The 16,826-nt window shown below is 51.0% G+C and overlaps 1 protein-coding gene across 2 annotated transcripts in view; it reads left to right on the forward strand.

The window, feature by feature from the left end:
• The window catches only part of Grk3 (G protein-coupled receptor kinase 3), a 103,198-nt gene extending 86,431 nt beyond the window's left edge, over positions 1-16,767 (forward strand). For both annotated transcript variants that reach the window (XM_057763841.1, XM_057763842.1), the window contains 8 exons: positions 569-635; positions 1,436-1,536; positions 4,595-4,661; positions 5,699-5,794; positions 7,973-8,135; positions 9,160-9,296; positions 11,050-11,163; positions 12,014-16,767. In XM_057763841.1, coding sequence (XP_057619824.1) covers positions 569-635; positions 1,436-1,536; positions 4,595-4,661; positions 5,699-5,794; positions 7,973-8,135; positions 9,160-9,296; positions 11,050-11,163; positions 12,014-12,175 — 907 coding nt within the window. In that variant the 3' untranslated portion in view covers positions 12,176-16,767. The remainder of the gene's footprint in view (positions 1-568; positions 636-1,435; positions 1,537-4,594; positions 4,662-5,698; positions 5,795-7,972; positions 8,136-9,159; positions 9,297-11,049; positions 11,164-12,013) is intronic.
• The last annotated feature ends 59 nt before the right edge of the window (positions 16,768-16,826 follow it).

Raw genomic sequence — 16,826 nt, forward strand, 5'->3', positions numbered from 1 at the left:
CTCTGACACTTTACAGCTGACCACAGTATTAGCACCTACTGTCTGCTGCCACTGTCTTTTGTCTAGATGTAAACATGGGTGCTGAACAGCCAGGTCACATGGACTCCAGCTTTCCTGACTCACCCTGGGTAAAGCAAGACTGGGCCCGCTGGGGCCGTCCTTGTTACTGGGCTGTGTCATGCTGTGCGCCCTGGCTTCCAGGCGGATCCGCATTCACTGCAGGGATTCGGTGCAGCACAGAGCATCCGCTGTTTTAGGAGCTGCATTGCAGAAGTCTGCCACAGCTACTGCAGCCCTCACCCTTGCTGACATGGCTGCCTGGTGCCTGTGTCCTGCTGGTGACTTTTAGCTGGAGAGGCCTCTCTTATTGTCATAATGTCACCACAGTGAGGGCCAAGTGTGTCGTATCTGGCTCATTCGGGATATGGTCTCTGCTGTGGCTGGGTTTTGTTTTCAGAAATAGCGAATGTTTATCATCTAACTTCTGTACTTTACCCAAATATTAGTCAGTGCCTGTACCAAGTTAGCCGATGCCTTGTTTTAATAGAGCTTTCTTTTATGTCTACAGCCACAGCCCTTTCAGACAGCACAAAACCAAAGACAAGCACGAGATAGACCGCATGACCCTGACAGTGGTGAGATGATTAAGCGTGGTCTCCGTGTTCCGTGTCTCATTGTTACCGGCTAAATGTGCTGGGAAAGGCGTAAGGTGCCGCAGGGCTGGGGAGATGGCCCTGTGGATAAAGAATTTGTCCCACGGACCTGAGGGTCAGAGTTCTGATCCCGAGAACCACGTGGAAACCGGATGCATTTGTAATAGCAGTCCTGCTGGGAGATGACTTCTGAAGAGAGGAAAATCCACGGAAGGCCGGGGTTTCCTCACCCGGGTGTGCCCAGCAGAAAGGCACCAAAGACACCAGGTGGATGATGAGGACAGTCTGACCTCCACAAGGGCCTTGTGGCACACAGGCACCCACACCCATTTGAACAACCATGTGTTCATGATATATAATACAAAAAGACATAAAGAGATCAAAACCACAAAGTATTATATACAACATGTGATGTTATCTATACATACATATATAAAACATGAAATGTGAAATAAATACATGATGACAAAATCATTCCTAGGGAAGTTTTGAGAGAAAGAGATGAGTGGAAGCATGCTCCACCGCTAATGATGAGATCCGGAACTGAGCAGAATAAGCTGTGGCAGGTGGGGAGCCGGCATGGCCATCAAATAAACGGAGACTAGCCCTGCCAACCTGCCGGAAGATTCCCAAACCAAGCAGTAACCGTTTTAGATTAATGCTAGCCTGTCGTGAATTCAGTTTTAGATAATCTCTTACCCAAGGAGCAGCCTTGACCTCTGGTTGGGTGTGAAGCCACTGCCTTAGGATGGGCCTTCAAAATCCATCTCTTCTCTCCCCAGAACGTGCAGCTTCCAGATGCCTTCTCCCCAGAACTGAGGTCCCTCCTGGAGGGTTTGCTCCAGCGGGATGTGAGCCAGCGGCTGGGCTGCTGCGGAGGCGGGTAGGCTATCTTTCAGAGTCTCCACTCTAAGGAAACCGGTGGTCTTTTACATCCAGTCCCTACAAGCCCTCAGCATCTACTGGAGTGGGATCACATGGGGCAGGGTCACACGGGGTGGGGTTGCACAAGGAGGAGGCCACACAGGGTGTTGGTTATCCATGCTGTTACCCTTACAATTCTAGATGGAAATGCCCTATGGAGATGTTTGCTTTGGCTCACAGTTTCAGAGGGGTCAGCCTGTCCTGGCTGGAAGCCAAAGCACACGGGGTCAGTTTTTCATGAGGGCATAGGCTGGACTTGTTTCTTAGCTGAACTAGAAGCAGAGATAGGGGAACTGGAGGATTTTTTTCAAAGTGAATCCCTTACTGGAGCTCAAACTTTCTTGTTAGAGACTCCAGCCTTCCAAAATAGTATTAGCATCTGGGAAAACTGTTCAAACAGAAGTTTGTGAGAGGAGGGAGAATGTGGAGGAGGGGTGGGCAGAGAGGGGTACAAGAGGGGAGAAAATGAGGGGGGGAGAGTAGAGGAAGGGGAGGGAGGAGAAGAGAAGGGGAGGAGATGGGGTAGGGAGGGGAAAGAGATGACAGGAAGGGAGATGGAGGAAGGGGAAGGATGGGAGAGAGGGGGACAGGAGAGGAGAAGATGGGGGAGAGAGGGAGAGAGATTGAACAGGAGGAGAGAGGAGAGGGGGGCATGCGGGGAGGAGAGAGGGAGGGGAGAGATGTGAAGGAAATCCTGAAGGGAAGGGGGCGAGATGGGGACCGGAGGGGAGGGGAACAAAGGGGGACAGAGGAGAGGGGGAGGAAATAGAGAGGAGAGGAGAGATAAGGGGTTTTCCTTTTTCCTCCCAAGTCCTGTGAGAACTGAGTGTGGCCTCTGTCCCTCCCTTTCACCGTCCCCTGTTGCACTTGAGGTCCCTGGGTCTGGTGTTAACCTGACCCCAGCCCTCCACTTTCCGGGCCCCATCTTTAATTTCAGTATGTTCCCAAGTAGCCCCCTAGAGAGGGGCTGAGGAGTGAATACTGCCCCCGAAACCAGCCTGATGTCGCAGCTGGGCAGAAGTGCTAAAGGTCTGAGGCTGGTACTTGTGCTGTCAGGGCTTCTCTGGATGCTAGTGGCGGGGCTTCTCCAAGACCGGTGTTCCTCAGCTGTAGAGATTGCGCCATCTCCCCAGCCTGTCGCTTTCTCTTAGCACTCCTATGAGCGTTGGCAGAATGATGCCCTGACCTTGTGTGTTCGCTGTCTCTCCCCTTTGATTCCTTGTTTTGCTCTCTGATCATTTAGATCTACAGCCTTTCTATTGATTTTGTTTTTTAAGAAGCTCTTTGGCAAGTTTGGTTTCTCAAATGTCAAACCTTCCAGGGCCTTCGAAGCTTCCTGTTAGAATTCACATCTAGTTGTGGAGACTTGAGGATTCAGGGGTGGGAACAATGCTTGGTGTGTGGGTTGAGTGCGAATGTGTGTCTGTGTGTGTCAGCGATTCCACAGAGTTCCAGCACACACACACACACACACACACACACACACACACACACACAGAGTCTGGAGGTCAGCACGTGCTCCATCCCCAGAGCAGCTGTTTCGCCACCCACTTGCGCTGCATGCCACCCTGTCCGTCCCCAGGTACCTTTGGACAGCCCCTTGATGTGTCTGTGTACTCCACACCATGGTTCCTGTGACAGCAGGGAAAGGAAGGAGCCAGACTGGACGCCGGCCGCCTCTCTAGTTCCTTCTGTCACGTGTTCAGTCTGCTGTGTGTAGACAGCAGCAGGTGCAGGTGAAGACAGGACAAGGCCCCTGGAATGTCGCTCCTGAGGACATGGTATCTGCTTTGCCCGGGGTCCTCCATCCATCTCTGAGCATTTGTTAAGTGATTCGGGTTGAGGAGGAACCGTGAGGGCAGCAGAGGCAGCAGTGTGCTAGAAAAGGGATACTGAGCAACATCCTTTGAAGAGAGGTGGGTCACAGGTCTGAGCATTGCACGTGAAGGGCCATACAGTGGTCAAATCTGTGACTCGCCTTGCAGAGGGAGGGAGGGCTTGGAGGTGGGACCCCACTGCAGTGGCTCAGCAGAGCAGAGAGGCTGGAGTCACGAGGATGGAGGAGGGGGCAGGTGAAGAATAGCTCCGAGGGGCTGCACGCTCTGGATCTGGGGTCTTGGGAATTGATAGAAAGGGGGCAGAGCAAGGCTGAGGATTAGCCCCCAGGAACCATTGCTGCTGTGTGTGCTCAGCCTTGATCCTAACCTTCAAGGAGTTTGTTTACTCAGCTGAATGGGGGTGGGGCTCACATTGTGCCACTGGAGTTTGCCATCTAAGTGAATGTTGGAGGCTTCACAGTCCTGCCCTCTTCCTGTCCTTCTGTCCATCATGACTGATTGGCATTTGCTGGAGATACTTTAACACTCGGCTCTCCAGCATCACTCTTCTTCAGATTGTTTTGTCATGTGCACCCACACAGCATGGATGTACATGTGTGTGTGTGTGGGAACTGCCAGGCTGTCTTAAGCTTCAGGATGCATCTGGACAAGGAGACATCTTCCCAGGTTCAGTGTTGATGCTTCTAGTTGCTGCAGCATTTTCTGTGTTCTCAGAAAGTAACTTCTTGCTTTTTTTCTACACATGTGTGCATGCGAGTCTGTGTATTATGCTTGTGCACATGTCTGCATGTGTGTGTGTGTGTGTGTGTGAGAGAGAGAGAGAGAGAGCCCAAGATTGATGAGTGTCTTCCCTGATTGCTCTCTACCTTGTATACTGGAGCAGGTCCCTCCCCAGAGTTTTCTGATTGGCCTAGCCTATCAGAACATCCCCTGTCTCTGCCTCTTGCTACCATGTCAGTCCGGCATTTACATGGGAGCCAGGGATCCAAACTCAGGTTCTTGAGGCTACATGACAAGCGCTTTACCCCCTGGGCTGTTTTCCAGCCTGCAATTGGTTCCTTAACGAACAGGACCGTTCTCTGTGGGAGAGACACACTCTCTGGGAGACAGTTAGCACAGCACTGTTCACATTTCCCATCTGACCTCTGCAGGACTCTCTCTCTCCCTCCTCTTCCCCAGGGCGCAGGAGGTGAAGGAGCACATCTTCTTCAAGGGCATCGACTGGCAGCATGTGTACTTACGGAAGGTATCCCTCTGGGCCCTCTGAGCTCTCTGTCTGTCTCTCTGCTGCTGGCTTCCTAACTCTGCCCCCCCCCAGGTCCCCCACCCCTGCCTGCCATGGCTCTATATTCTGCCTGGATGCATTGCCATGTAGGGACCCCTGCTGGGGAGGCTCCTTTTACTCATTTTTCTCACACGGGCCAGATGTGCCTGATTTTGCATTTGTGGTTCAACCAACCATGGATGGAAAATATTCAGGAAAAAAAAACATAAAACCGCTGGTGTGCTCAGCACATGCGGACTCCTGGTGTCAAATGACACAGACTGACCACTATCTGTGAGCATTTACGCTGTCACCTCAAGACTGAAGTCTATGGGGGATATATAGGCTATATACAAGTTCTGTGCAAACCCTTGCTGCTGTATGTGAGGGGCCTGCTCCTCAGTGGACTTGTAGCCAGGTGATGGCCTGGAAGGCCCTCTGCAGGTGCCGAGGGGCAGCCATCTAAGAATTTTGGAGATATCTCAACACATGAATAGAAGGCCCAGGACAGCAGTTGTCTGCCTAATTGGGATATGTATAGAGACAGACTTCAGTATGCAAGGAACATCGACGTTTTTCTAGCCTTATACTGTCCTTTCCTGATTTTTTTTTAACTTTTGTTTTGTGCCAGAGCCCAACCCAGGCCTCTCTCCACTAAGCCTGTCCTTTTCCGTGCAGCCGTACCCTACCCCTTCCCCTATTTTAAGCTTCGTTGTGCTTCTCTTTGGTATAGGAACACCCCAGTTGAATTTTTAATGTGTTTCTGTGTGAAGCCCAGCTACAGAGTGATGGCAGTTCCTATGGAGAGGAGGGAGTGCCCGCCCAACCTGCCATGCTCAGGTCACCTGGGCAGCCAGCACTGATGAGGGTTTGCTGTGTGACGGCTCAGGGTGATCTGCCCTCTCTGGGCATGTGCTTCCTGAAAACCAGGCTGTGTTCTTTTTATAGACTGTTATCTTGGGCTGGGGGCATTCAGGGCAGCTGGTAACTGGGCCCTACCTACTTGTTGGATCTTCTAGTACCCACCACCCCTAATCCCTCCTCGGGGAGAAGTCAATGCTGCAGACGCCTTTGATATTGGCTCATTTGATGAGGAGGACACCAAAGGCATTAAGGTATGCATACTTCCAGGTATGGGGTTTCAGCTATATTCACTGTGTATGGAGGGGACTGGGGATCGACTGGAGCCCTTGTACATACTAGACGAACACTCTACCACCAAGCTACACCTCCAACCCTTCACTCACTCTGCAGCCCAGCAGGCCTTGAACCAAAGAACCTTCTCAGCTCCCCCGCTGCTGGCGTAACAGGCCACCCCACCCTTCTAGCTTGAGGAGAGGAGACTGTTGCACGCAGCTATAGTTTCAGTATTAGCACCTACATGCAGCAGCAGCAGCCACAGCTTTCCTTTCCCCGTCATTTCACTTTGATGAGTGGCAGCGTGCTCACTCGTGTTGTTATGTGTGGCATTTGCGATTCGACTCCAACTTGGATCTGCGGCAGGAATAACAACTGATTCAAACACGTTCCACTCAGAGCAGAAGAATCCGTGATCTTCGTGCGTCTAAGTCTAGGGCTGTGGTTCCCAACCTGTGGGTTGTGACCCCTTTGGGAGTCAAATGACCCTTGGGCCCCTGAAGACCAACTGCATATCAGATATTTACATTACAATCCATAACAGTAGCAAAATTACAGTTATGAAGTATCAGCAAAATAATTTTATGTTTGGGCGTCACCATAACATGATGAATTGTACTAAAGGGTCCCAGCTTTAGGAAGGTTGAGAACAACTGGTCTAGGATCTGCCTGTGTCAGGAGGGAACATGCACACAGCAGGAATCTCATGTCAATCAAGGGTCCTCTGCATTTTTCAGACTTTGGTGCATGACTCTGTTTTTCCAAGTGGTGACAAGACGTACTCACAGGGAGAGTGAGTCATGAGGAAAATCACCATCTGTAAAATGCTAAGTCAGCGAGCCTGTCATCTGCCCTGACTGTGGTGGTTTAGCCTAGCCCCAGCTCTTCTCTGCTGCTAGAGTTTATCCCAGCAGGGCCAGTTACTCAGTTTCCCACCTGAAGGCCCCCTCCAGCCACAGTGATGGTTCTGCATGTCAAACCCACACCAGCTACCTGGAGAGTGAATGGTGGGCTCTGTGACTGAGTCAGGCAGGGGCGGTCACAGGGACACTTGGAAAAGGAGTGCTGGGGACAGAATGAAGGTAGAGCCTGGAGGGAGATGAAGCCTGGAGGAGAGGCAGCTGTGAGCAGGGGCAGCTGTGTGGAGCCACAGGCTCCTGGAGTGGAGGCTGACCCGGAGACCATGGGGTGTTATAGGACCTGTAGCAAAGCCACCATCTCCTGGACCCCCAGGGCAGCCTGCCTTAGAGGGCGAGACAAAGACAGTGCTGCTGTGAAGTGCACACCCTTCACTGCAGCTCCCGGGCTGGGTGCCTGCTCTCCAGCCACTCGTGTTTAAACATTCGTCTGTGCACAGTGCTGGTGTTGGGAGGTCATGCGACGCCGGCTGACCCAGCCTGCAGCCTGCTTTCCCGCTTTTCCACACCATGAGAGGGAGGTTGGTCAGCTGGCCCAGCTTTTCTCCCTTATCGGCTTTTGAATACTATGCAGACCCTTGTCCCCATTTTTTTTTTTTTTTAGAAATACGGCACCCACAGCTGAAAGTCTGCTTGGCTGCCAAGAGTCGCTTACTGCTTCTAAATAAAACACAGTGTGTGGGGCTGGAGGAGCACACAGTCAAGTGTTTGCTGCGCACGAGCGCCTGAGTTCAGAGCCCTAGCATGGGAGTAAAATTAGGCACAGCGATGCACACTTATAACCCAGCACTGAGAAGTGAAGGGGAGCAGAGACAAGAGGAAGCCTGGTGTCGCTAGTCAGTAAGCTCCAGGTTCAGTAAGAGATACTGTCCCCCACGTATAAATACATAACTATGCTGTGTTAGAGAAAGACTCTTCCCTACCTCTGGCCTACTCACACAGACACACATACACATACACTTTCATACACATGTACACATGTAGAGAAAGACAGTGATGCCTACTCACACAGACACACATACACATGCACCTTCATACACATGTACACACACAGCACCACATACATATGCATACAAAGAAATTTTAAAAGTCAACATAAGTTTATTTTTATTGACAAAAATACACTAGTGTTATTGAAGACCAGGCCCAGGCTGCCTGACCTGGGGCCAAGGCGAAGCCTTCCCTGGTGTGGCCATGGGAGGCACTAGAGCATGTGTTCCCCTGTCCTTACACACCCAGCTCTTGGACTGCGATCAGGACCTCTATAAGAACTTCCCACTAGTGATCTCTGAGCGCTGGCAGCAGGAAGTGGTGGAGACCATCTACGATGCCGTCAACGCCGATACGGATAAAATCGAGGCCAGGAAGAGGGCTAAAAATAAGCAACTTGGTCAGGAGGAAGGTAAAAGGCTGTGGGGCTCACTGACATCAAGTGCTTCCCAGCATAGGAAACAGCGTGCCGGGCTCGGGTTTCACGTGGATTCCAAGGGCTGAGTCCGTCTCCAGGCAGATGGGAATGAACACTGAGGGAGGCATTGCTATCTGAGTTCTGGGGTCTCCCTGCTCCTGGGACTCTGCAGGGAAGACTTGAGGATTCAGTCCTTGAAGATAGGACATTACAGAGTCAGGAACAGACCCAGTGAGATTCCAGATGTCTCAGTGACAGAAATGTACAGTCCCGCCACCTGTATCCAGGACAAAGGCAGAACTAAATGTGTTTTAACTCTACCCAGAAATGCAAGCCCATGTCAGAAGGGCAGCTCTGTGGGTGCCACCCCTGCCTTCCTCTGCTGTCTTTTACTTTTTCTCCATCTCAAGGAACATGTGGGTCTCATCCTTTCGAGGGTTGTCTGTCCCCAGATTGTACATTCCCAAGGGCAGATTTTTGTCTCATCTTTATTGTTGTTCCTCAGTGGACCCACCAAACACTGATCCGTGCCTAGCCGCCATGGCATCATGGGTAGACTGATGGATGAGTGGGTGTGGTTTTACCACATTGTGAAATGCCCCCACCTTAATGACTCAGTGTGAGTCTGAGCTGTTGGACTCCGCTGTCTTCGAGGGCGGTGAGCCGAGGATGAGCCTGCAGTGACAGCCAGGGGAGTTTATAGGATGGAAGTCAATTAACGGACTTTGAGAGAATTCACGATTAAATAGTCTCTTATTTAGTAGTTTGAAAACAAAATTTTGTCCGGTCTGAGTTGCCAGTATGTACTGCAGGTTCAAAGGCCAAGAATCAAGGTTTGAACTCAGAGCTTAGAACCTTCTGAGCTCCCACATCCCAGTCCCATGTGTTAAAAAAATGAGATCATGGTGTTTAAAAAAACAAATTGCTTTTGTAGAGACACGTGCCCCCGTCCGGCCCCAAAGCTTGTCATTAGTGGTGTTAGCTCAGGACCTGAGTGACCCTGTGTCTCCACCCTCAGATTACGCCCTGGGGAAGGACTGCATCATGCATGGGTTCATGCTGAAGCTGGGCAACCCCTTTCTCACGCAATGGCAGAGGCGCTACTTCTACCTGTTCCCTAACAGACTGGAGTGGAGAGGAGAGGGCGAATCTCGGGTGAGTTCTGGGGGTGGCACCTGCGCAGCTCTTTGGCACTGGGGCTCTGGGGCTCCCTCACACTGCCTCCTGTCTGTGTCTCTTGTGTCTCAGAAGCAAGGGTTGCTGTGGTCTAACTTTTAGTGTCTGTGTCAAGTTCTTTCCTGGAATAAAGACACAGGTATCCTTTGAAAGACAGAGTCCCGAGTGCAGCAGCCTCACAGAGTCAATGGAGGCTGGAGAGCGGAATGGTGGGATGGGGAAGAGCAGAGCAGGAGAGGGCAATCCCAACTCATGGCTCGCGGGACTCAGCACACTCCAAGGTGCCTCTCTGGGCCTCAGTTTCCTCACTGAGAAGTGGGAGACACAGCTCCCATAATTAGGGCACGCTAACCCGAGGCCAGGCGCCATAAACAATCTCAGTGGTTAGCAGCTTGCATGGTCCAACCCCAACTTACCGAAAGGAATCCAGGGCAGCCAAGGGCACAGCCAGCCTGCTGTGGGTGGAGAGGGCTATTGACCCCGATATGTCTTGGTCTCTCCCCAAGTCGGATCAGATGAAATGTTACCCGTGGGATCTGTTTAGGGTGGCAAGGATGCTGACCCAGGCTGTTTGCCCTCTGTTGGAATCTCAATCCCTCAGACCCTTTTTCAAGCTAATGGTGACAAAGGGACAAGGCAGGCTGCTTCATTAAACACCCTTCGTGTGAGAGGCCCAGAAAGGAGCCCACCTGGGTGGATGGTGTGTGGTCTGCCGTGAGGCGGGGCAGAGTTCATCACTGTGAGTGTGGCCATGGTTCCCGGGGTCAGGCCATGGTTGTAATTAGGACTCTGGGATGAGGATCAGCAGCCTCTCAGCTTCAGAGGACCCGAGCAGGAGGCTCAGCTCTGCTGTCTTGACTTTGAGTCATGGTTTTTGAGAATTGCTCCTTATGAACGGTGGCAGTAGCCTGTGGTCACTTCCCGGTTGTGCCACAGGCCTTTTAAAATTAAAATCTCTTGGATTTGAGCATGAAATCAGGTGTTCTGGGAGTGCGCCTAGATGCAGCTCTGTGCTGGCAGGTATTGAAGTATCTTCCCAGAGCCTGGGCAGGCAATCCTCTCAAGCCTAGCTGTGCAAGGCCAAAGCAAACTGTCACAGTTGCAACAATGTATCATTTATTATTACTATTATTTTCTTTGGACATTCAGTATTCTGTGTGAAGCTAGGCAGTCCCGAGGTAGATCTGTAAGAATGAACAGAGGGACAGACAGCATGGGAGTTTCTCACGTTTTCCACTCCAGATTTCTTAGAATGTATCTAAAATATAAACAAACAAACACCACCCCCGTGTAACCACACTGCGGCCTGCTGAGCCTTCACACTAGATCTGCTGTAAGCATCACGCAGGACCACCTCCTGTAGTTAGGTCTTTCAGATGTGGATCTAGTGTCTTAGCCCATCCATGCCTTAGCTGTCACCCACCGCTGTTCACTGTTCTGCTGATGGCTAGACAGCGGCAGATGTCCCTGCCATGTGGCTCTGTACTCTCATGGCTTTCCACACCAACACTGTAATCCAGAACCCTGGGCGGTGGGGCCCTCACAGAAATGGTGCGTCCTTGGTTGCTTTGAACTTCTTTTTGTGTCCTTTGTAGCCCTTCTCCTCATTTCTAGAATATCAGCCAAGAAAGAAAAAGAAAATGTCATTGGCTTTTGAAAATTCACCCTTTAGTTTGCCGGAAGAGATCACAAAATAAAAAAGTAATTGTTCACTTTTCCCATTTGTATTTAGCAAAATTTACTGACCATGGAACAGATCTTGTCGGTGGAAGAGACCCAGATTAAAGACAGAAAGTGCATTTTATTCCGAATAAAAGGAGGGAAACAGTTCGTCTTGCAATGCGAGGTGAGTTTTTATTGGCGTTCTCTGGAATAACGACAGACAGGGATGGGCGGATTCCCAGGGCTCTTGCCAGGTCCCCAAGCTTCTCCTTGCCTCTCTCACAGACTTAGCTGTAAGGTTTAGGTCAATTAAGTCCAGTAAACTAACACAGGTAAATAAATTTGTGTTAGCGGAGAGGATAGTTGAGTCTGGGGCCTGCCTGGGGCAGGCAGAGCTGGAGTCTACTCTCCCAGCTAACTTATCTCTCTGATCTCTGAGATTCCAAAAGGACTTTTCCAGGGGGACGGACTGTCTGTTTTTCTCTGAGTTGTACTGTAGCTCAAGTTTCATCATTTTACACTTTTCTTTGGTGTACTGAGCTGTGTGCACACATGTTTTCACAGGGTGAAGGGAGAGGAACTGGTAGAACAAGGACACCCGTTAGCTTGTTGTTGAGACAGGGTCTTGCTACGTAGCCCAGGCTGGTGGGGAACCCGGGACTCTGTGACTTGGCTTTCCCAGTATTGGAATTACAGGTGGACACAGGAACTTCAGAACTACTTTAGACATGTGAGAGGGTGTCTTACCATATCAGGACCACCTCCCCCTGTTCATTATTCTATAGGCTGTGGTTTTAGGACCCAGAGAAAATCCCCAACTAGATTAAGGCAGTAGATAGGATACAAGGGATGCACTGGGAGAGCCCAGGACTCACTCTCTGAGTTTCTCGCCATGCTCGACGGGACCTGAAGGTAGAAGCGAGGCTTCAGGGCAGGCAGGCAGGATGTGTCCTCTTTCAGGCTCCAAACGCTTTTGTAGATACTGTTGGCAGATGGGTAGACAGGTCCCAATTCCTGCGTGTTTCTCTGTGCAGAGTGACCCCGAGTTTGCACAGTGGCTGAAGGAGCTGACGTGCACCTTTAATGAGGCCCAGAGGCTGCTGCGCCGTGCCCCCAAGTTCCTCAACAAACCCCGAACCACCATCCTGGAGCTCTCCAAGCCACCACTGTGCCACAGAAACAGCAGCGGCCTCTAAACCACAGAGCAGCAAGGCCCGCAGGAGGGGCCCCGGCTCTTCAGTCCAGAAGTGGAATGGAGCCACGGGGAGCCGTGTGGAGCTGAGACACAACGGTTCTGAGCACCGGGCTTCTCCAGGCTGGGGATGCCCACGACACCAAGGTGGCCTTGCAGGAGTCGGGACAACCTCTGGGCTGGCCTGTCCACAATTGAAATTACTGAAGAAGCAGAAGGCATTTTTCTGCATACCCACTTACTTTGGTACCCATGGCCTCAGAACAGGAAATGACCTTTATCACTCAAGCGTTATTGAGCCTGTCTGGGATGGGACCACAGTGTCTGGGGCTGCAGTAGCCTGTCCTAGGCACCGATGTATCTGAGTGCCTGCCTGGAGTTTGGGGGTGTGTGGCTCCAAATCCTGGAGGAAGCACAGTAGCCTGGGGTCTCTGTAGGTCAGGGATAACTCCTGCTTGTCCCAGAGGTGATGAAGTAGCACTGAGTACCACGTACACTGCCTGCCTCTGGTGGCTCTGCTCTAAGGATGCCAGTCAGAGAGCAGAGGTAGGAATGTCCCTTTGAGGAATGGCCACCTTCTGGTCAACATGACCAGAGGAGATGCCCCAGGACTTCAGGTCAAGCGGGATGTAGGTAACCTACCAGGCACGCGCTTGGGGTCTCCATGAGGGGCAGGTCTATGACAGAGTCGTGCTCCCTCTGCCATGCCTGGGAAGCATATCCGAGGACATGCCTAAGGCACAAGAGTATAATTTATAATGAACTCACACTGATGGGTGGCAGTGGCCAGCGGTCTCCTGTACGCCCTGGCATGCCCACATCCTTCTGTCACTGATGCACTGTGCAGTGGGTTATTCTCATGGGGGCGGCAGTTTGCCCAGCACCCTTCCCGAAAAGTTACTTCCTCCACCGCTGCCCCGAATAAATGCTGGGTTCCTGTGTCACCGCACTGAAACAGAAGTCCTTGAAGGGCTCCGCGGACTTGTCAAGCTCCTGGGGGCTGTGTTTCTAGATGAACTGCTGAGCACGTAAGAACCTGACATTGAAGTTCTTTGCATTCTGTCCTAGATCTGACAGTTCCCAGTGTGTACCGTTGTGTTTCTATGCTGGGAAAATAAGTTTTTATTTATTTATTTTTAACATTGCAATGATCTTTTGAGGGTTTGGAAGATAATTTACCCGTGACTATGCAGGTGCGTGGGGGAGTTGTGAGGCTCAATGCCCATCTCGTTGCCCGTTCAGGGTTCGAGTCCACATCCATGTACCACTGTTCACTGCCTCTAGTGTGGGAATGTGGCTGCAGCCTAGCACGGGCACCCTGCTTGCTTAAAGAGAATGGTATTCAGATTCTATTGCACATATGCACACTTAGTTAAGTGTTGATGTTACTGTGTGGGTGTGGCTGGGGTGGGCAGCTCATACAAGCTCAAGCAGACCTGCAGGGGTGGGAGCTGCATCTCTGGCCAATTCAGGGGATATACAGTACCCTCTGCCAATCAGGAGGGTGACTTGACCCCGGCTGACATTGGGCTAGCCAGACTAAATTTTGTATGGGGTTATAGCTGTACCAAAGGGTTTTAAAGGTGACAGAGGATCATGGGTTCCTGTACCTACATGATATTGAGCTACACTCTCACAGACATCATGTGTTACTGTCTTGGCTGAGTCAATTTGAAGACTCTTTTCCCTTTTAGAAAGGAATTGTGTGTGTGGAGAGGCTCTCCTCAGAGCCCCCGGCCTCAGACTTACTCCAGGTAAACCATTTTATCTCCTCAACCCCGTCTCCCTCATGAGGACACGGCTGAGGGAGGGCAGATGGCCCTTGCAGTAGGTCCTCAAGATTCCCGTGACGGTGATGGGTCCTCAGAGGCCGTCTTTCCACCCAAGCACGCGGTGACGGGGTGGCCTGAGCCCACAGGGTGGAGGGAAAGCCACTGAGTTTTCAATGCTTGGCTGTTTGAGAGTTTCTGTCACGTTGGTGGGTCCCTGGATGCCAGATGCTTCTGTACATTAACAGAACGAGCCCGTGCCTTCTCCTGGTTCCAGTTTCTGGGGAAGAGTACTTAACACGGTCAGAGACATTCCAGGAGGTGCTGCTTTAACACAATTCTGTTCTAAGCAGCCTTGGTTCCATAAACAAGACTGTTAGATCACTTTAAAGCAGCCATGTGACACACGCTAAATCGAAGCCTTTGGCAAACCCAGTTTATTTTTATTTATTTTTAACCTGAACTACCCTCTTGCTCCTGGGGCTCCATACTCGTGCCTCCAGAACATGGTTAAGTGTGATACTTCGGCAAAGTCTGTAGAAATTGTCTCACTGTCAAGGTTGACAGGGGAACCTGTCTCACTGTTGACACAGGGGTCTGCACACTGATGGCTCCATTGATTGATATTACAAACCGTAAAACCAGCAGCGAGCAGTGTGGGATGGTGGCTTGCTGGGGAGAGATGATATCCTTTCAAGAAAGATAGCATTGGATAGACTTGATGCAGCAGGATCATGAGCCCAGCCTTGATTGACAGAGGCAGGAGGCTTATGAGTTTGAGGCTAGCCTGGGCTACATAGCAAGGCCTTGCCTGTTGTGCTTTCCTGTCCCTTTAAGGGACAAGCTACGCCCACTGACCTCTTACCTCTGACCTGCTCCTCGCCATCTTGCCCCTTCTCTCTCTCCCTCTCCCTCTCCCTCTCCCTCTTTCTCTCCCTCTCTCTCCCCTTCAATAAATGCTTTTATGGCTACTTTCTGTGTCCATGGGTCTGCTCACAACCGCCACGCATTGGGAATTCTGCCGCGTGGCTTCCCTCTGCTGCCGCTCGGGTGCCAGACTCTGGAGCCGGCACCCGGCACCACTGGGGACCCGCTGGAGCTTGCTGCTCCGTGAGCCCGCCGGGTGGGGGGAACCCCAATATTTTAGGAATAAGATTGCCTTCAGAACACCAAGGGCTTTGGCAGTAGCTTTGGGGTCACACTCTTGCCTCTCATGTTCATGGTTCTGGGTTTAATCTCCAGTGGGGGTGGAGGGTGGACAGCCAACTGTTAGCCACCAATAAGACTTAGCCCGAGTAACCTCTTGTCCTTAGCCATGTGCAGCTATTCTGAGGCCCCACTAGCCATGACTGTTCACCAGTGGTCAGTGTGGCAAAGGGTCAGAGCTCCCCAGGACAGGAGCAGGTCTGTTTCATATTCCTGAGAGGCCAGTGGAACCTGTGGTGGGCTCAGGGCAGGCGGAGAAGGTTTGCTTGGTCAGCTGATGGAAACCAGACCCTGGGCATGAAAAGGCACCAAGGAAGAAAGGATGGACACTAGTGGGAGGCCCCCTGGGAATTCCCAAGCGATGAGTTCCCGAGGCCGAGTTGCTCCCCTCATGAAGGTGTCACGGGTTGTTCCCTGGACATTCCCAGGAAGGTCCCTCATCGGCGGAATATCCCTGGACGCTGAGTCTGTCACCCGACACTGTGTGCTGTGTAGCCCGGGCAGAGAGAGACAGTGTCCGGGTCACTGCTACTGAATGTGCTGCCGGGGTCGGGGGCAGTGTCCCAGGATGACGCCATGGCCTCTCTGCGTGTTTAACTCCATTTCCACTTTGAACTTTGACAAATTAAACAAAACAAAACAAAAAAAAGCATAAAACAAAATTTCTTTTCCCGAGTGAGGTTGACCTGAAAGTTGCTCGCATTTGTGTTAGCAGGATTGTTTTGCTTTATTCAGGCCTCATTCTCATCTGCTTGTCTGTTGCTCTGGAGTGAAGAGCTGAACTGTAAGCCGCCTCTCCTCAGTTGTGATACACCTTGAGGTTTTCCTTGTTGATTCGCTTTTGTTCACTTAAATAAGAGAGAACTGAGCACAGCGTCTCAGATCCCACAGCCTTAGTATTCAGGACACCGAGACAGGAAGCTGACAAGTCCCAGGACAGTCTTAGAACTAAGTAACTAACAGAATCAGAGTTGTTGCTTTCTGACCCAGAACAAGTGTGAGCACTCTGCCAGCAGCGGGGAGGTGCTGTGTCCTGAGATGTGGCATGGAAAGTGCATTCAAAGTGTGGGCTGTCATGAAGAACAAAGACCTTCTCATAGTTAGAACCCGTGGCATAGAGCGAGGTCCCCAGCGGGGTCCTTTCTGAAACAAGTACCTAGCTTCCTTCCCTTTTTGTTGGACCTAGAGATAAAATGTCTTTGAAGGTGGGGTGGGGATGGAGCCATCATTCCAGTCGTCAACTGTGATTTGTCCGTTTGTTTATTTCGTTGGTTGTTTACCCGCTCTTGGTTGTACGTATTGCATGTGGTTTATAAACTCAACACTGGCCTTTTTTTTTTTTAGTTCTGTTATTAAATTATATTTTTCTATGTTCTAGGTAATAGCAGACCTGGCTTTTTCTGGGTAACAGAGATGGATGGACCTGTAACTATGAGACAAGAGTTCTATTTTAGCACAAAAAGCATTTTATATTATTTATTGAATCCGTATGTGTGTTCCCATGGAAACCATCTGTATTTTACTGCTCCTTGTGATCTGTATAGTTTGTTATTTAAAGAGAGATGGCAGCCTTTTGTGTTGTTGAAACAATAAAACTGAGCTCCGACGAGCAGCAGCGTGAGTTGGTGTCTGATTTCTCTGGCTTGGACTGTCCTCAACTGCGGTGTGCACATGGGTTTA

The sequence above is a fragment of the Chionomys nivalis genome, chromosome 3 (assembly GCF_950005125.1).
Source record: "Chionomys nivalis chromosome 3, mChiNiv1.1, whole genome shotgun sequence".
NCBI lineage: Eukaryota > Metazoa > Chordata > Mammalia > Rodentia > Cricetidae > Chionomys > Chionomys nivalis.